The 18,994-nt window shown below is 62.2% G+C and overlaps 1 protein-coding gene across 2 annotated transcripts; it reads left to right on the plus strand.

Annotated features, from left to right (window-relative positions):
• The first annotated feature begins 13,420 nt into the window (after nucleotides 1-13,420).
• KLF17 (KLF transcription factor 17) lies at nucleotides 13,421-18,477 on the plus strand. Of its 2 annotated transcripts, XM_088526107.1 has the most exons (4): nucleotides 13,421-13,550; nucleotides 13,837-14,812; nucleotides 15,565-15,736; nucleotides 18,275-18,477. In XM_088526107.1, exons 1-4 carry the CDS (start codon nucleotides 13,458-13,460, stop codon nucleotides 18,363-18,365), a joined length of 1,332 nt encoding a protein of 443 aa, XP_088382233.1. In that variant the 5' UTR covers nucleotides 13,421-13,457; the 3' UTR covers nucleotides 18,366-18,477. The 2 variants fall into 2 exon arrangements, with proteins under 2 accessions (XP_088382233.1, XP_088382232.1); XM_088526106.1 differs by lacking the exon at nucleotides 18,275-18,477 and having other exon boundaries at nucleotides 15,565-15,907.
• Nucleotides 18,478-18,994: the final 517 nt, after the last annotated feature.

Genomic DNA, 18,994 nt, shown 5'->3' on the forward strand with positions numbered 1-18,994 from the left:
GCTGCTTCTTTGAGAGGCCACCACAGCTTTGGTGCCAGACAGGAGGGCGGGCAGACCCTGCCAGAGCATGAGGATGGGGACAAGGAGGATCACAGCCGTGGCTGAGCATGGTCCTGGCCCCGGTGGCCCTGGCATGGCCCTCCTCGTGCAGCAGCACGGGGTGAGGTTGCTGGCAGCACCACCGTGCTCTTCGAAAGCGTCAGGCGCGCGAGCCAGGCAGGGCTCAGCACTGCCCGGAGCGAGGGGGAAGAGGCCGAGGATGGAGCTCCCAGGGAGGGCGCAGGGGGTTGGCACGGAGCAGCCTCACAGTGCCCATGCAGACTGGGGCCCTGCCGCCGGCAGCAGGAATTCCCTGTCTCCAGCCGGGCCATGTGGCAAAGCAGCCTCTTGGCAGGGCGGCCACGCTCGCCCTGTGAGGAGAGCAGGGCCAGGGGAAACACCGGCACAGCCCGGAGCCAGCGGTGCGGGAGAGGGCCCAGCAGGGCGAGTGCTGGCTCCGCTGCAGCGCCTGCTTGCCCATGGAGGCGCCCAGGTAGCCACGCGCGGGTGCCCGAGCTCCTGGCATGGCCAGGCCCAGGTAAAGGCTTTGGTTTGGCAGCGAAGGTGCCGGTGAGTCACAGGCAGGAGGAATGTGGAAAATGCAGCCGGGCCGCGGGGCCACGTGAGCGCCAGGCAGGGCCGGGCCTGCCAGCGCGGCTGCGGAGCCGCGTGCGCCCGGCGACGCGCGCCCGGCGCGGCGAGCGCACCGCGCTGACGAGGCGCCGCTAGGCGCTCATTACGTGCGTGGGTCGCCGGGACGAGTTCAGCTCGCCCTCCTCTGCGGCGTTGAGCAACCGCGATGCACCGGCTGGCACCGCAGAGCGGCTCGCACCGCTTGGGAGCGGGAGCCGGGCGGGCAGAGCGCGCTCGGCCCCCCTGCCTTCGGGCTGGGGGTGGAAGAGAGGATGGAGCATCCCTGGGCTGCGGGGCACAAGTCAGGGCGGCCACAGTGGCACTAATGAGGCTGAAGTCCAACGACCCCCGGCTGTTCCGTTGCTAGACCAAAACCAGGTTGTTTAAGGCCACTAGCTTAAGTGAAGTCAGAGGTTGGATCCAGCTAAACACAAGGGCTGTGTTGGGAATTTCTCTTGCTCATGGGATGTGCTGTAGACCCTATCCTGGAGCAGCACCTGGTCTTTAGGATCCAGGTGGGATGAAAATAGTGCCTTGAGATTGAGTTCAGAGGACACAGCCCAAGCCACTTGCCTGCCTCCCAGTCTGTCCTACCAAGGGACAAGTGCGCTTCAGGGGACAGCTCTGACATACAGATTGCCTTGTCAGTGCTCTCCTCCAAGCTGGGGCTCCAGCTGCAGAGTGGCATTGCAAGGTGAGCACAGAGGGCATCGCTCCATCGCTGCATGCGTCTGCAGAGCATCAGCAGTGCCCACGGCCAGGGAGGCATTTACCGACAGGACGCACTTGTGCTGGAGCCCTCGGTCACACAAGGGTGACCCATGCACAAGATGCCAGGTGTCCCGGGCAGAGAGCACCCTCAGGAGTGCGAGCAGTGAAAGCAGGGAGTGCAGGAAACTGCAGGGTCAAAATGAGTCAAGTGCGAGTCACTCTGAAACAAAAGGTGAGACGCTGGGATAAGAAATGCAGATGACTCAGAGTTTCCACGTCTTCGAGATACTGACCACAGGGGATGGCCGAGGGCCAGCCAGGAGCCCTCTTTGTGCTGACAAGGACAGGGACAGGGGCAGGACAAGGATGGGGAAGCCCGGGCACCCCGATGCCTTCCAGGATCCCGTTGTGGGAAGAGCTGTGCCCCTGTAGATCCCGAGCTGCAGAGAGGCTCCAGGCAGGCGATGGAATTACTTGAGGAACCCAGCAGGAGGCTGGCTGCCAGGCTGGGAACCTGGGCTGAGAGCCCATGCCTCCGTGGAGTGCCCAGGCAGAGTATGTTTGAATTAAATGGGAGAGATTTCCCCCTTATTAGCAGGCTATTAATCACATACAGCTTTTTTTTTTTTTTTGAATTGAGCTGTTGCACAACACGTTGAGTAACAGCCTAATAACAGGCTGTAAATCTCAGTTCCCTCTCTGGGAGATTAGAGATGTTAATAACAGATAATGACCCACAACTCACGAGTGGCTCCTTTCAGCCCTCTGCTTTGATCCCTCTGTTCTGCTCTGTGCGATACCCAGCACCCAGGATGTAGTGGGGCTGCAGGAAAGCTGTGGGGCTGCAGGAAAGCCTTGCAAAATGCAAGCAGCCTGCACACTGCCCCAGCAGCACCACCACCCCTTGCACCTGGGGGTCTGCACTGCCCAGGCCTGCCCTGGAGTTGTGGAATTTCCCCAGACCTCTCTGGGGCTCTGATTTTAGGTCCCCAGAACCCCAGGTGCTGGTTCACACGGCCCATCTTTAGCTGTGGGAGCACAAGAGGCGGCAGAGCAGGCTGCGTGCGCGAGCCCCACTGCCCCTTTGCTGCAGAAGGAGCCCTTGGCTGCTGGGTGACCCCGGCGCTGTGCCGGGCACCCCGGGAGCCCAGGTGCCACCAGGGCTGGGAGCGCAGGAGAGGACCACTGGGATGGCAGAGCCTGGGCCCGCTCTGCCCGCCCCGGGCCTGGGCCTGGGCCACCTCCGCATCCCGCCGCGTGTGGCGGCCGCTCGCCTGTATTTGCATCTGGGATTTCTGCCGGCGCTCTGCGGCATTTGCAGCCCCGCATCCTCTCCCTCTCTCCCTGCTTTTCCAAGCTAAACCCTCCCCGGCAGGGCCAAGCACACATCCCTGGAAATGTCCCCCACCATTCCAAGGCCACGATCTTCCCAGAGCCTTGTCACACTCCAGGGCCCCCCTCCCAGGGTGCACATGAGCATCCCACCAAAGCTAAGCTGGGTGAGATCCAAACTGAAGCAGACCCTTCACAAACACGCCTCATGCCACCATGTGCCTGTCCGCCTGCGTGCCCAGAGTCACACCAGGAGCCTGGGTGCCCTGAGATGTCAGGAATGCCCAGCTGGTGCCAGCAGGTGTGTTCACCACCGGAGGAATCCTGCTGGGACCGCAGCAGGAGCAGGGCTCATTCCTGCTCCTGAGAAGCAATGGTCTCAGCTGGGATCACCGGTGGGCACCAGGAGCAGCTCCTGGAGCGCGGGACAGGCAGGAGCTGCTTGTCCCAGGCCATCTCCGCCAGCACCCTCTGAGCATCCCCAGGGGACCAGGCCCTGCCACAGCCACAGGGCTGAGGGCCGCGCGGTGTTGGGACAGGGACAGGGTGCGGGAGCAACAGCCCCGCAGGCCGGGCCAATGCAGGCGAGTGATTCAGCTCCAGCTTTCCCTGCTGGAGCGGGACTGGAACGGCCGCCCGGCATCCCGCAGCCCCATTGTTCACCTGGGGTGGCACAAAGCAGCCAGGAGAAACAGAAAACCGGGTACCCCCTGCCACCACTGCAATGTGAGGGGCACTCCAAGGTGGATGAGGAGACCCGGACAGATTGCAGCACCAGCACTGGATGCTGCCAAGGCCAGGAAGCCCCACGGTGCAAGCGTTCCTGGAGCGCCGCGCATACCCATGCACTGTGTACACATCAGCACCATATGGCAACAGTCGCTGGCACCAGTGCCGACGGCAGCGGCCGGCTCTGGAGAAGGATGGGGAAGCAGCTGTGTTTGCTGTGAGAGGTGACGGGCAGCCGGGAGCCGCGGCCAGCGCCCTGGCGGGCGCCGAGCGTCGCCGCGCCGCCGCACGGCCCTCCTTGCATCCATGCTGGAGCTCCACGCTCCTGGAGGGCTGGGACAAACCCACCTGGGCCGGGAGCTCGTCTCCAGAGCTGCCTCCATCAAGGGTTGTGCAAGGAACTGGACGAGTTCAGCAGGATCCGGACCCAGGACTTCAGGGTCCCTCTGAGCAAGAGGATCTCCTGCCCATGGTGGAACAACACCCAGGGCATCCTCCGAGGTGCTCAGACCTGTCCTGCCTGCGGAGGCAGCAGCTGTAGGCTGCAGAGCGGTGGCTTCTCCAAAGGTTCTTGGAGGGGGAACAGGGTGAGAGCTGAGCAGCTGAGCAAGGCGGAAAGCACTTTCCTAGGAGAGCAGGAGGTGCCGGTCGGCAGCGAGCACGTCCCGCCACAGCCGGACCCTCCACGAGCCGCCCATCCGGCCCGGCCTGCGCGCGGGTGCCCCGTTAGGCCCGGCTGAGCCGCGCTGTCCCCGCAGGGAGCCGGCCCCTCGGCGTGCTGCTTGCACCTCCCTTCCCTAGGGACACCTAGGGACACCGTGCGAAGCCTCGAGGGCGCCGCCACTCCCCTGCGCGGGGAATGTGGGCCAGGGCCGCCCCAGCCAGTTCCTTCTCGGATGTTGTTGCTAACCCCGCGCGTTAGTCACGGTGTTTGCGAGCACCGCTGCCCCGTGCCGTCCCCGCGGCCGCCCCCGGGCAGGCTCCAGGGGTGCCGCTCTGCGCACGGGTGCAGCAGGGGAAGGCTTTGCTGCACCGCCGCTGCAAAGCACCGGGCTGCTCATTCCAGCAACGGGGCTGCACCAGCAAAGGGGCTGCTGAGAGAGGGTGCATGCGAGGAAGCAGCGACAGCCCTGTGTTCAGCACCTAGGGGTGGCCCCAGGTGTCACCATCCCCTAGACGGGGCTAGTGACCCTTCTGCATCCCATGCTCTGGGATCCGTCCCCTCCTGGGAGCGTGCGATCTGCAGAGGGACAGCAGCAGCGCGACAGCCGCCGCAGCGGGGACAGGACGAGCTGAGGCTCCGCACCGGGAGGCTGCTATAAGGGAGCCCAGCGCCTTTGATGTGCAGGGTCCTGGCCACGCTGATTGTGTCAGCGGGTTTAGTGCTCCGGAGCAGGCACCCGGCCCTGCTATCAGGAGCAGACAAACTGCTAAAGGGCCCAGCTCCCGTTTTAGATGCAAATGAGCCTGCGATTGTGGACTCGGAGGGGAGAAGAATCCCGAAATCATTGTCGGTGGAAACAGACCTGGCTGGAGACAAAAAGGTTCCCAGGACGCTTGAGTGGCCCCTTAATCTGTCCATTGAAGCCTCAAGTGCAGGACATCAGCAGCCTTTGCATTCCCGCAAATAAGCCCATTTATTGGAAGGGCAGATTCCCGGAGGAATGCACCTCTCCTGCCATCCCCATCCCCACTGCCAGCCCCAGTCAAGGGCCACCTGCTCACATGACCCGAATCCCCCTGCCTGCCAGTAATGTCCCCAGGGCAGGTGGCTTTAGCCTCAGGGCCCAGGTGAACATGATGAGCACATCGGCTCCCCGGCTTTGAAGTGCATCAGATTGGGCCACAGACCTAGAAATCCCTCTCAGAGAGGGCTTGGAAGAGGTGATCCCCCACTGAGGGCTGGGGATGGAGCCGCTGGGCCACTCTGAGTGGGGTCCGCGCGGTGGCGTTGCCCCATCCAGCACAACAGGTCCTCCAGCCCGGGCAAGTTGGAGCACATTCACGGTGCCAAACTTGAGTTTGAATCACTTTGGGAACACCTGGGCTCAGTAAATCCACCCAAATGCATGAGGCAGGGAACCTGTCTCCAGCCGGGATGTTGCAGATCTCCATTTCCCTGGGAGCACATGGAGGTCTCCAGGAAGACTCCCCCATGACAGGATCTGGAGCTCTGGATCTCCCTGGTTAAGGAGACATCCACCAGCTTCTCTGCCCTCTCGCATGTGAGGAGTTGGCTCTGGTCTCAGACCTCCCGCAGCTCTGGGAGGGAAGGCGACTTTAGGGGCTGGGAGAGGCCCTCCAAGTCCCCCGCACCCCAGAGCAGGGGCCTGTTCCCAAATGAAGACAGGAGGGGCCAGGCTAGTGTGACAGGGAGTGCGGGACAAGGGGACGGAAAGGAAGGCCATGGCACCTGGCAGGGTCACCCATGGTCACTGCCTCTTTCCAAAACACCGCGGCACGTGCACAGGTGCGTCGGGCACCATCCCAGTGTCCTGCAAAACTGCTTTGTTCCGCTTTGATGTAGATGGAAAATTCCCTGTTTGGCTGGAAATTGAGAGGGGGGCAGCACGTCCAACACCGATTACGCGTGGCGAGGAGTTAAAAATGTGTTTTGTTGGAAAGATTTTTCCTCTGCTGACTGGGGAGGCAACATCCGAACCTTATTTTCTTTTCCACATTGGGAAAAGCGCCAGCAGCTCTGAACGGTGCCTGGAGCCCCGTGAGGGCCGCGGGTGGGACAAGGCCCTCGCTGCCCGCGGGATGGAGCGGGACTCAGCCGGGCCAACGGAGGCGGGGAAAACGGAGGCCACTAGCGGTAGTGTTTGAGCTCGGGGCTGTTTGCCTACAACCAAAACACACACGTGCCCAGAGCGGGCAGGGAGCCCGCTGGGCCCCGGGTTTTAAAATCGCACCTCGCCTGCCAAGGACCCTCCTCCTCCTCCGCGCTGCTGCGTCCCGGCCGCGCGATGCACCTTGCGCTGCCGCCGGGCTGGGCGGCGGGGAGGCCCGTGCTGCTCGCGCAGCCGCTTGCGGCACAGAAACCTCCTGGGAACTTGTTTGCATGTTATAAAAATAGAGAAATACAGGTGAAAATGGTGGTCTCTGGTGCCGGACCCTTTGCGGAGGACACGCGGTCCCCTCTGTCCCCAGGCCCGTGTGCGCTGGCACCGCCAGCGTGAACAGGGTAGGTCCAACAGCCCGTTCTCGCCGAGTGACTCACGCTGAAATAAATGACGTTCCCCATATTTTAGGGCTTTCATTTGAATGAGGAAAACATAAGTACGTAGGGAGCCTTCTCTGGGAGCTGATCCTGAAAGGCTGGAAGTGCCTCTCCTCCTGCCTGCTAATGCTCTCACTTTGGAGCTTTATTTCATGTGAAAAAAAAAAAAAAAAAAGAAAAAAGAGAGAGGGAGGGAGAGAGAAAGGTGGGAGAAAAGCATTTTAATAAGTTTTCCTTTTGATTGTTTGCAATACCATAGATCACTTGGAAAGTTAAGCAAGAAGGTTTGTTTTGGTTAAGAGAAGCCCTAAAGACAAGCGTGGTCCATCCCAACCTCGCTTTCTCTTTCCTTTTCCCCCTGCCCCTGGCCAAGCGCTCGGGGCAGGGTTGGTGGCAGCGCAGGGCTGCCCTCCCCGGCGCCCTCCTTGCCGTGCCGTGCCGGGCTCCGCGCCGGGCCCTGCCGCGGCTCCGGCTGCGGCCGCGCTCGCTCGCGGGCTTATCGGCTCTGCAGCCCGTGTTGGTTTTGGCACCGCGCGCCGGGACCACACCTACCATTTAAATACCACAGCCAAGAGCTCCGAGGGGGAAAAAAATAGAAAGAGAGAGAGAGGAAAAAAGAGGAGAAGGAATATGAAGCATTTGTTGCGGTTTGGAGATACATACACACACGCAACACAAACAGCCCGGCACGGCAGCGGGTCACTGGTGGCTGAGGAAGGAAGAGCCGGGCTAAGATTGCCTCCCAACCACGCTGGCAGCAGGGCTTGCTGGAGGGAAACCCTTTAAGCCAAAATTAGCCCCTGCCGCATGCTGAGCGAAGCCGGTTCGCACCCGGGCCGGGAAAGCTGGGGCGGCCCTGGCGGCGGTGCCACCTCTTCCCAGATGATTCCTGTCCCCTGGAGCTGGGAAAAGGCTCTCAAAGCAGGAGGTCCAACCCCAGCCAGTGGGATGGGTGTGTAGAAATCCTTATGGACTTGGTGCTAGCAGGGATGGAAGGGTTTTCCTTCCTTAGCCCTCTGGAATGAGCAGGTGCTGTACTAGGAATGCTGGTTGTGGGGGCAGTGGAGGGACAGGCTGTCGTGTCCAGCTCGTGTCTCCCTTGAGATGGAGGGAGCCAGCATCGGAGCTGGTGTTGGCATGGGATGAACTGAGAATGAGCAGCCAAGGATGAGGCTGAAAGGTGAAATGATCTCAGGGGTAGGTGGCTCCAGCCTAGCAGGGGCAGGAGCCAACCCGGCTCTGCAATGAGCAGGATCAAAGACCAACAGGAGGCATCCAGGACAAGAGAAGTCAGCCTCGGGGACTCAATGACCAGAGACCAGAGCTAAAAGGGGTTTAACTCATGTCCTGCCGCGCTCCAGGGTGCCAGGACATCCCCAGCAGTGAGCGAGGAGACGGGATAGCGGGATACATGATAAAGCAGCTCTCTCCCAGCCAAGCTGAGCGATGCCCAGGACCCAGGCTGGGACCCCCTGGCCCCATGGCTCTGCTCCTTCGGCTCCTTCAGGACCATCCGCACCTTCCCCTCGCTCCGCTGCCCTCGTGGGGCAGTTCCCGTTCCCAGCACAGCTGGCCGTGCAGGAGGCGGAGAGGCGCCGGGGAGCTGTGCAGCAAGGCCGGCTGGAGCAGGTGGATTAGCACCACGTTCCTTTCCCCGGGCTCCCTCCCGGAGAAGTTTTCCCCGATGATCTCACTGGATGCACATTTCCAAGTTGCGTGGCCGATTGTTTCATCATGGGAGGTCAATTAAAGAGAAGGCGAGTGAGTTCCTGCCTAACCCCTTCGCTGCCGCTGCCCCAGAACAAAAGGAGGAATTGGGCTTGGGCTCAGCAGCTTGCATTCCCATTTGGTTCTTTCCCGCTGCAGAGTAAGTCTATTTTGGAGCTGGTATTCCCAGGGGATGAGCTCACAAGGGCAGTGCACAAGCAGGTTCGGGGGAAAAAAAAAAGAAACATCTCTCCTTTTGCAATGTGTTGCAAAACTATTTACTAACACGGATAATTAAATGCCACTTCCTGGAGCATCACGAAGCAGCTTTTGGCGGTGCCGCGCAAGGGGGTTTGCTCCCAGCTGCGGGATGCCACGCGCCGTGTGTATCCTGGGGGCGCGTGGATGGCGGCGGGCAGCTTTTCCACGCGTGCTCCACAGCGGGCATCCGGGGCCAGGAGTGCGTGCGCCGCGAGAGAGCGGCACGGGCTAAACCACGTGCTCCGAGAAGCGGCTTCCATGCAGACCTGCTTCCTGCGGGACAGCTTTCCCAGCACTAACACGGGGCGTCTTTGCCCCGGCGGCAGGATGCTCCCTGGGGACACGCGACCGGGGCCGTGTCCTGCCGCATGGGCAGGTGCCGGCGACCTGCAGCGGTGCCCCACACCACACCTGCCCGCGGGGAAGTTATTCCCCGTGCGCGCAGCGGTGCCCGCATCCCACAGCCACACCTGCCCGGAGGCTCCGGGACCAGCTGGGATGTGACCGGGCGCTGGGCTGGTCTGGCTTTGGCGAGGCACTTTCCCTGGTCTGTGCATGAGGAAGGAAGGTTTTACCAGCCCACTGACTCCGGGTTAATTGGAGGCTGAATGCAGCATCACAAGGGATATGGGATCGAAGCTGCTCGGATGGGACAGCCTGAATTTTTTTGCTGGATCATTGGAAATTTGCGTAGTTGAAGGGCTTGCGCAAGGTGCATAGCTCTTAAACTGCAATGTTAGAGAGATTGTTTGAAACTTTTGTAGTTAAATAACACATGCATGATATATAGCTGTTAAAGCACGACATTTGTGAGCAGGACCCCTGCACACGCAGCCCCTGTGCTGGGCAGCCCTGCCATTAGGCATCCCCCCAACTGGCAATGCCCACTGCGGAGCTCCTGGCATCACTGGGTGGCACTGCAGGTTGGGAACACCTTTAGAGGGAGGGTTGGTTGTGGCCGCAGCCCTGGGGCTCCCTGGGCGCCTCGCAGTGCCGCTCCGTGTGCGATGTCCCCTTTGAGCGCGCGATGCCAGCTCAGCTGGCGCAACACGCTGCCCATCGCAGCGCTGCACCCCGCGGCTCCGCACCAGGCCCGGTGCTTTTGGTTTTCCTGTGCCAGTGAAAGTTGAGCAGCGGAGGAAAAACGTTGCTGCGTGTTATAGAGGAAGAGAGGTAAAAAGGGCAGGAAATTTGCACCATGTCCATTTCCCCTTGGCCCTGGGCCGCTGCTCATTCCGGATTCGGGATTTGCGTAGGCAGAGTTAAAAATAACAGGGGTATATAAAGAAAACCTCGCAAGGCTGCACTGGCCCCATAGCAGCCCGGCCGCCAGCCCCAGGCGCGAGGGCACAGCGGGGCCGGGGCAGGCAGACATCAAAGAGGGACACAGGGCGCTGGGGACCGCGGCGTGGGTGGCCAGGAGCCACACTGGGCTGCCCCATGGGGGTCTCACGCCACAGCTCTGCCCCATAGCCTGGGGCTTGTGGGGACATACAGTCCCAGGCCGGGGACTCCATCCCAGGGATGCGCATGGGGATCCCCAGGCTGCTCCTCTGAGCAAGGATGTCACGCCAGGCCCGGTCCCTGTGTGGCGCTTTCGTGCGGTGGCATTTACCGGGACTCGCCGTCCACGGCTCCCGTGCCCCAGCGCTCCCCGGCCCGGGGCAGGCAGGGCGGACACGGCAGCTCGCTCGGCCGGTGCAAACGAATCTGCCCTCTGTGCCCTGATAACATTGTGTTTGTCGCGGAGCGGGAAGAGCCTGCCAGCACACGATAAGAGCAGATGACTTTATTCTGGACCCGCTCCGGATTGAATTATGCTTTAATTTCATTTTCAGTTCCTCTTTTCTTTGCAGTAGGGAAAAACGGGCTTGGGGAGAGGCTCCGAGCACCACGTGTTGGGAAGGACAGAGAGCAGAACCCAAAGTGCAGCCAGATCCACGTGCAGCTCTGGAGGAAGCCACCCCTGAGTGTGCTGTAACCACCCAGGACCCCCCCACAGCCTCTTGGACTCTGCATTTGCCCCTGGGCAAAGCAGAATCTCTCTGAGCCGTGGAGCCCTGGCAGGTGTCTGAGGGGCTCCTGCGCCTTGCTGGTGCCTCTGGTGGGAAAAGGGCACCAAAGATGCCAGGGATCTGGGTCTGCCTTTGCAGGGATGCCCTGGGGTGCACCCAGGCCCCGAGGGGCAGCTCATGGGGAGGCTTTCCCTGGTCTTTGGCGAGCCAGGGGACACCATGGATGTGCTGGCCGGGCTCTCCGCTGGCTCCGGCTCCAGCTCTCTTTGATCTCGCGTCTGCCGGGCGCCCCGACGTGACTCACGCGGGGCTTTGGGGATGACGGGCGGCACTCAGCACGGCTGTGACGACTGCCATCCCAGCCAGGATGTGCCAGGAGCGGGGATAACCATTAACCCTTTCCTCTTCGGCCATCGCCTGCCTGACCAGCCCTCCTGTTTGCTCCGCTGCTGGGCTGCTGTTTGATCTTGTCTCCTTTACAGCCTGCCGTAGCGGCGCGAGAGATAATTTGCATTTCCTAAACGGGCCCCTGTCAGCAGCGAGCTGTGCAAACACCTTCTTGCAGCGCCGCGGGCAGGGCAGGGCCGCGGGGCTGCGTTCGGGCCCCCGCGTGCCCACCTGTGGCGAGCGAATCCTGCCGGCGCGTTGCCCGCGTTCGGTGCCGGCTCCCTGCGCGGCCGGTTCTGGCAGCGCTCGTGTTTGTGTGGTGCCTGGCGCGACGCCGCTCCCCCCACGCCGGCCCTGCTACCAAAACAGAAACGAGAGCTTCCTGGGGAATAGCCCGCACCGCAAGAAATATTGGCCATAAAAATGAATCCGATCTGCTGGCGGCGACGCCTCTCCCGCCGGTGCCGCGCAGATGCAGCGGCCAAAACTGCCTGCACGAGGGGAAAACCAAGCGGTGCTTGTGCTTGTCTCCTGTGGCATCTGCTCTCACTTATCTATAAAAGTTTGGGGCAGGAACTACCTTGCTATTAATTATTATTTGGATAAGAAACAAATAATGAGATTAGCCCAGGGCTTAAATAAGCTACTCTGGGGACCAGTCTAAAAGGGATCTAAGCATTTCACCCTTGCCAACGCGAAGGTAACACGTTCAGAGGAAGGGCTCTGCCATCCGTGTGTTTTAACGCGCTGGGTGGCATTAATATCCCTGCTCCCTCCCCGGCAGCCGGGAACACAGAGCCCTGGCGAAGCAGCACGCGCTGGAAACCAGGGCAGGGATTCTTGGTAAAAGGGGGAAGATCTGAATCGTTGTTGTTCCACTGGATTACTGAAATAATTTATTGCAACGCTCCACCCTTATAATTAAAGCACAGTGATGAAAGCAACTGGTAGAGTAGCTTTGGATCCAGGAGCAGCGTGTGCGTGTGTGTGTGCGTACGTTCACCTTTGGTGTTTATATTTGTTTTTTTTCAAATCAACTCCCGAATAGCGAAGGCAGAAGCTTGAGTTCTTAGAAAGGTATCTTGAGCTGGAAAGCCCCAGCGAGCAGGGAGACAGGCCTGGGGAGATAAGGGCTATTGCTTCTTGACAAACGCAACAGTAACAGGGGCCATTCCTGGTACTGGCTGGACGGAGGCCAAGCAGAGATGGTCTCGTAGAGGGCTGCATGGCGCAGGCAGAGCCCTTGGGGGTGCCTGCCCAGCACCTGCGGGTCTCCCTGCCACCTCCTGCCCTCCTGGCTTACTGGGCACTGGGTTTCTCCTGTGCGTTAGGACCTCCAGGACCCCTCACATCCTCCCTGAGGGAAGCACTTGGGAGGACAGCACTGTCCTGGGGTGTGTGGGGCAGACACCAGCCCGCACACCCCACGTGTGGTGCCTGGGGACTCAGCTGCAGTGTCGGGCTCCAGTAAGGGCAGGCAGACGTGGCAGGGAGGCTGCGGGGCGAGATGAGCTGAGGCAGGCAGGTTGCCAGTCCCCCGGCAGGCTCTGCCGGGCAGTTATCTCGGCCAGCACACGCACCCTGTGCGCTGCAAGATGCGAGCGGGCGCGCTCTGGGCTGCTGATTGCCTCACCGGCCACACCAGCGCGGGGGAGCACGGCCCCACGGACGCCGTTACATAAAGCAAGCAGAGTGGGGCCCTCAGCATCCCCGGGTGCTGGCTCTTGCCCTGGCCCCCTCCCCGGCTTGCACAAGTCCTCGCTGTTGTGATGTCTTTGCGTCCACGCGCTGCTTGCGGGTGGACTTGCTCCCAGCCGTACCTGTGCCCTGGACGTCCTCAGTACGCTCCCACTCTGGGTCACACACGCTCGCCTGCGGCACATTCAGCCCACTGTGTGCCAGCAGCCCGGACCCACTCGTGCTACGGGCAGCGTGTTGGGAGACCTCAGGCTCTACACAAGCACCGCCGTGGAGCAGGAAGCCGCAGCTCCGTGACCCACAGCAGTGCCACGCTCACGCTGTGGGGCAGAGCGCGGGGAACCCCCGTCTCCGCGATCCGCCCGGCAGCCCGGGTGGCTCTGGCCCTGCTGCTGCCGCCGCCGAGGGCCGGGGGGGACACTGGCCCCGTGCCCAGGCCGGCGCTGCCCCGCCGGGCCGGGCCCCGTGCGGCCCTCGGAGCCGTCGGGTCTCAGCGCGGACGGCACGGGGGCGTGCCCGAGGCGCGGGGAGGCGTGGCCCTGGGCGCCTGGAGCCAATGGGAGGCGGTGGCGGTGCATAGCAATGAGGGGTGGCCCAATGGGGGCGCAGCCACGCTGTTAACAGCTTAGGGGCGCGGCGCGGCGCAGAGCAGCGCTGCCGCCGCGGGGAGCGGAGCGGTCCGGACCCGCGCCCCGGTGCCGCTCCCCAGCCCCGCGCCCGCCATGGCGGCGGCCGTGGACGAGAGCGCGCTGCCCTCCATCTCCACCTTCGCCAGCCTGCTGCCCCTCGAGGAGCGCCCCGCCGACATGCTCCACGTAAGCACCGGGCCGTTGCGGGTCCCGCGCGGGGCGCACCGGGGCGGCGCTGCCCCCCGCGCTTCACGGCGGCGGCGGAGCCCCCCACGTCGGGGCGGTTCGGGCGGCGGAGCCCCGGGGAGCGGGGGGGGCCGGCGCGCTGCGCCGCGCTGCCGAGGCGGTCCCAACCCGTCCGACGGGTTGGGGTGTGGGGGGGGAGCCGCCGCCCCGAGCGGGAGGCGCGGGCCGCGGTGCCCGGCCGGCCGGCGCCATCGCCCCGCCGGCCCTGACGCCCCTCTCCCCGCAGAGGATGCTGCAGCAGGACGGCGGCGCCGCCGTCAAGCGGGAGGAGGACGACTTGGGCAAGTTCGTGGACTTGGACTTCATCCTGGCGCACACGAGCAGCGGCGGGCAAGGGCCGCCGGCCGCCGGCTCGGGCCCCAACTACCCCCTGCCCGAAACTCCGGAGAGCTGCGGCACCACGTACGACAGCGATGGCTCCTACCCTACGCCGGGCAAGTTCCAGGCACCCTATCCCGAGGGTCAGGGCCACAGCTACGTGGCTGAGCTGCTCACCCCGGATCTGCCCGGCCATTGCGACCTGCAGCGGAGGGAGTACACGGAGCTGCGGGTGCCCGGTGGCCCCCACCACCATCACCACCACCACCACCCCCTGCACCCGGCCTTGGCCCGCCCGCTGCCGCTGGATCCCGCGCAGCCCTTCGGGCCCCGCATCAAGAAGGAGCAGCCGGAGGAGCGCGCCTGCATGCTTGGGTTGCCCGGCGGCGACTACCTGGGGCCGGGCGGCGGCGAGCACAAGCCCCGCGTCGCGCCGGGACCGGTGCCGGGGCCACCCCTGCCCTACCCGGGCTTCGCCCACGGCCGCTTGGGCCCCCCCGAGGAGCCGCTGCCCGGCGGCGATCCCCACCTCCTGGCCGACCTGCCGCCCCACTACGCCGTGGCCCCGCACCGCTATGCGCCCCACTTCGCCCCCCAGCCACCGCCGCAGTTTCATGGACACTTCAGCGTCTTCAGGGAGCCCCTGAAGGGGCCGGGTCCGGGTCCGGGCCCGGCAGGGCTGCCCGGGCTGCTGGTCACGCCGCCCAACTCACCCGTGCTGGAGTATTTCCCGGCCGGGGCCCCCCCCGAGGACTGCAAGCCCAAGCGCGGCCGCCGTTCGTGGGCGCGCAAGCGAACGGCCACGCACAACTGTGAATACCCGGGCTGCGGCAAGACCTACACCAAGAGCTCCCACCTCAAGGCGCACATGCGAACACACACGGGTAAGGGCACCCCGGGGGGGCGGCCGGGGCTGCGGGAAGGGCGACTAGGGCGCACGGAGGGTCGCCGCGGTGGAGACCCCCTCGGTCGGCGCTCGTGCTCGCACGGAGGGTGCCCCAAAGGGCGCCAAGGTGCGCGGGGAGACCCGGCTCCCCATGCGCGGCCGGATAGGGGCACACGGTTCGGAGCGCGGGCTAAGTTGCCTGGAGAGACCCTCACAGGCAGAACGGGGCTGTGCGGGGAGGAGGGCTTGCAGTGGGCTCAGGCAGGAGTACATGGAGAGGTGGCTGGGTGTGTGGAGGGCTGCCATGGTGGGGTGTAGCCAGCCGGTGGCAGAGGGCTGCAGGGACCAGGAGCACAGGGAGAAGCCCTGCAGCAGGGCTGGGGTGCATGGTGGGGTGGAGGGGACACTGCACGGTGTGCAGGCAGACTGCGTAGACAATACCCCCAGCAGTGCTGGGATGGTGGGGCACATGGTGAGGCTCCATGGGCCAGGCAAAGGAGCACAGGCAGTGTGTAAAGGGGAGAGAGTGCAGTGAGGCAGGGGTCTACAGAGAGGACAGGACCTCAGGGTGGAGCTGAACTGCGAAGAGCTGCACATGGGGAAGGGCAGACAGGTGGGGGCACATGGAAGGCTGGGCCAGGCTGCAGTGCTCAGGGGATGTGGTGCACACCAGAATGTCCCTTGGCTGGGCTCCCTGGGAAGGGTGCATATGGGTGATGGTATGTGAAGATGACACCCCGCTCTCTGCAGGTGAGAAGCCCTACCACTGCACCTGGGAAGGCTGCGGCTGGAAGTTCGCCCGCTCCGACGAGCTCACCCGTCACTACCGCAAGCACACGGGGCACCGGCCCTTCCAGTGCCACCTCTGCGAACGGGCCTTCTCCCGCTCCGACCACCTCGCCCTCCACATGAAGCGGCACATGTGAGCGGTGGGCTGCGGCCGCACTGCCCTCCCCTCGGCCCAGCGAGTCCCCGGAGCAGCTCATGTTGTAAATAGTGCTGGGCTGGGGATGGCCCTGGGAGCAGCCCGGCCGCCCAAACCTCTTCGCTTGTAGTTTGTCACTAGTTCTGTCCTCCTGCCTGTTCTGTGGGAGCCGGGTCGGGCGGTGGGGAAGGGCTGCTGAGGGGCGCGGAGAGAGTGAAGCCTCAGGAAACCTCTCCAGCCCCTGGCCCAGGCACCGCCGCTCTGCTCCCCTGAGCAGGACGATGGGGCTGGTGCAGCAGAGACCTGTGCCCAGAACTTGCAGATTATATTTGGCATCAGTTTAATGTGCTCCCCATGATCCAAGCACCTCACAGCTCCAGGGGCTGTGGCGCCCGGCTCCAGGCAAGTTTCTGCTGGAGGCCAAGCTCCACTGGGCGTGCGGGTCACAGCCCTCGCAAGTGAGTTGCTGGTTGTCTTTATTGCAGCCATCAGAACAAGTGCCGCCTGACCCAAAAGCCCAGACAGGGTGAGGGTGGGCCTGACTGTGGCTGCTGTGGCTCGTGGGTATAAAGGTTTGCAGGGGTTGGCAGCGAAGTGTCACCTTGCCCAGGGAGGGACTTCTCTCCTGTTGCCAGCTTGGGACCCAGCCGGCGAGTCCGATCCTGGCCGTTCCCACAGCTCTCCGTTTGGGAGCCTAAAATGGCTTTCCTTGCTCTCGTTTAATTGTCTGCTTTAATTTGTCTCGTTCTTCCCCTCAGGATGACACCAGGTACTGCTGCAGCTGCCTTCCCCATGCTGCCTTTTTTTTTTTTTAATTTAGTGTGTAAAGGACAGTGAGTCCAGCTATAAATGCCCAGGTCTCTGCTATACTTGAAACTTTCTTAGAGGAAAAAGAGAAAACTCAAAAGAATGAGTCTTTTTATGTGCAGCTTCTGCAAAGCAAGTTGTAAATTAAACAAAGCAGTAATATATAATGTTTCTGTTTTTTAATATATTTTTCTTCCAGCTGGGAACCCAGATGAGTCTCGGCTTTGGGAAGTACACTGTTTCCCGTCTGTGTATATTGTTAATTAACATTTCTCTGCTTGGGCACGTTAGGTCTCTCGCACTCTGAAATGTTACTTTTCTTTATATGCAAACTGTTGAAATATTGTGATCTGCTGTATAATAAATAAACAAGATGTAAACATGAAAGAGGCAGGAGAGTTTGCTTTAAAGCTTTCTTCTGAGAGGAGTGGGTGAGGCCGAGCTTGCTTGTCAGTAAATATTTACGTCGATGTTCATTTCTGCTTAAGTTAGCTGCGGAGGATCGATGGGGAACGCCCAAGCCTCAGCATCCGAGCGGCATCTCCTGTGCAACAGCTCTTGAGTCACCCCATTTCCCCGTGCCTCAGTTTCCCTAATCTGCAGATGGGGCAATTGCAGCACAGGGATGGCGTGACCGGCCCTACGGTGAGTCACTGCTGAGGGGATCAGCAGCCGAAACTCCTTGGAGCCTCCTTATCCCGCGTGGTCCCGGTTCCGCTGTTGCCTACAGCGGGTTCTCTTCTGCGCTGCCTTGCAGGGACAGCCACAAGGTCTTTGTGGGCCGGGTTCTGTCCCCGCTGGTCCTGGCGGCTTCCCCTGGTTCAGGTGTGGAGGTTTCCCCGGCGTTAATAGGTGGTGACTCAGCATGAGGCTGGCGGCAGGTCCCGAGCTCAGCGAGCAGGTCTGGCTCCATCCTCCCGCCCTCCCACGGCCCATTACCCGTGATGCACGCACGCGGCTTGCCCGGGCCTGACGGGAGCGCGCCGAGCGGTGCCCCGTGCTGCACCGTGGCCCCAGGCAGGCGGCCAGGGCTGGGGGATGCCCTGGGGGCTCCTCGGCCTGTGAGCGGAAATTGGCTGGAGCTGTGGCTGGGACTGAGCTCGTGCTGCTCCTTCCGAGCTTCCCGCTCTCAGCTGTGCGAGCCCAGGTGGAAGGAATGGAGAAGAGCAGAGCTGATGTCCCCCTGCCTGGGTGACTGCTGCTTTGGGGATGGGTTGGCTCTTTTAGGGACGCTATCTGGGCTTTGGGGGCCACTATCCAGACTTTTGAGGTGTGTCTGCTCTGGTGGCCCTGGCTGCTTCAGGCAGAGCAGGCCCTTGAGTCCTGCCCGTGCCCTGGCTGTGGGACTGTCCCCAAGTGTCACATAACTGCCAGGCTTGTCACTTGTCCTTTCTACAGCTGCCCCCATCCTTTGCTTGCCCCAGTTCTTTCAGTGTGTGCAGGGGATGATGCCAGTGGGGGCACGATGCCCTGTGATGGGGTGGCTGGAGCATCTTGCTCTCGGGACCCAAAAGTGAGGGTCCGACAGGGTCCAGAGCCACTGCCTCTGCTCCGAAGGCTTGTTCAAAATGTCACACGGAGGGAGAGGGAAAGGTGTGGGCTGTTTGAATTAGCGATGAGTCAGGCTGGCAAAGCCAGATGGGGAGAGAGTGCGTGCCTGCGTGTTTGTGTGCGTATAAGTAATCTCTGGCTTTGTGTTTTTATTATGATTATTATTTTTATTTCCAGGGGAACGATGAATTTCTCCAACCATCCCGTCCCACTGGAAAGGCTGGCTCTGCTGTCCCGTCTTCCCGGAGCCTCCTGGGAGCTGGAGTGACAGTCCGCGGCTGTTTTTGAGGTTTGCCTGTGAGATCAGAGTACAAACCAGTTCTTCTTCGCCTTTCATCATCGCTGGGCCGGGCAGGAGCGAGGCACGGCTGCGCGCGCTCCTTGCTGCCGCTGCCTCGTGCGGAGACCACGAGCAGCGCGAAGGCGCTTTGGCTCCTTCTCCGGGGCAGAGACACTGGTGGTGACAGCTCTGTCCTGCTCCCCCAAGCCCTGGGGCAAGTTGCTCCCTTGGGCACCCAATCGGGTACTTACTGGGTAAGTAAGTACTGCACGGCTGGGAACCTCACCTGAGCAAGGAGTGGCTCCAGTGGAAAAGGCAATTACCTTTAATTTGGTGTTAATAAAATTCACCCTCTTCCAGTTGCTTGGGCCAAGGTGCCGCAGCCATGCGAGAAGGGAGCTCTACAAATCCTGCTGTGCAAAGCGATGAGGGCAGCCCCAAAATATACTCAGCAATGCTGAAGAAATGCCGTATGCAGGAGAGGCCTCGCAGGGCAGGGCTGAGGTGCTCCCCTGCCCATGGGCCATTGGCCCAAGCTCGGCTCAAAAGCACTTTGCCCTGCCCTGGCTGGGGCACGTGAGGACCCAAATGTCCCTGCAAATGTGCTGGGGCAGGAG

Source organism: Tinamus guttatus, unplaced genomic scaffold, assembly GCF_059628265.1.
Source record: "Tinamus guttatus ecotype Peru unplaced genomic scaffold, ASM5962826v1 Tinamus_guttatus_pri_ptg000242l, whole genome shotgun sequence".
NCBI lineage: Eukaryota > Metazoa > Chordata > Aves > Tinamiformes > Tinamidae > Tinamus > Tinamus guttatus.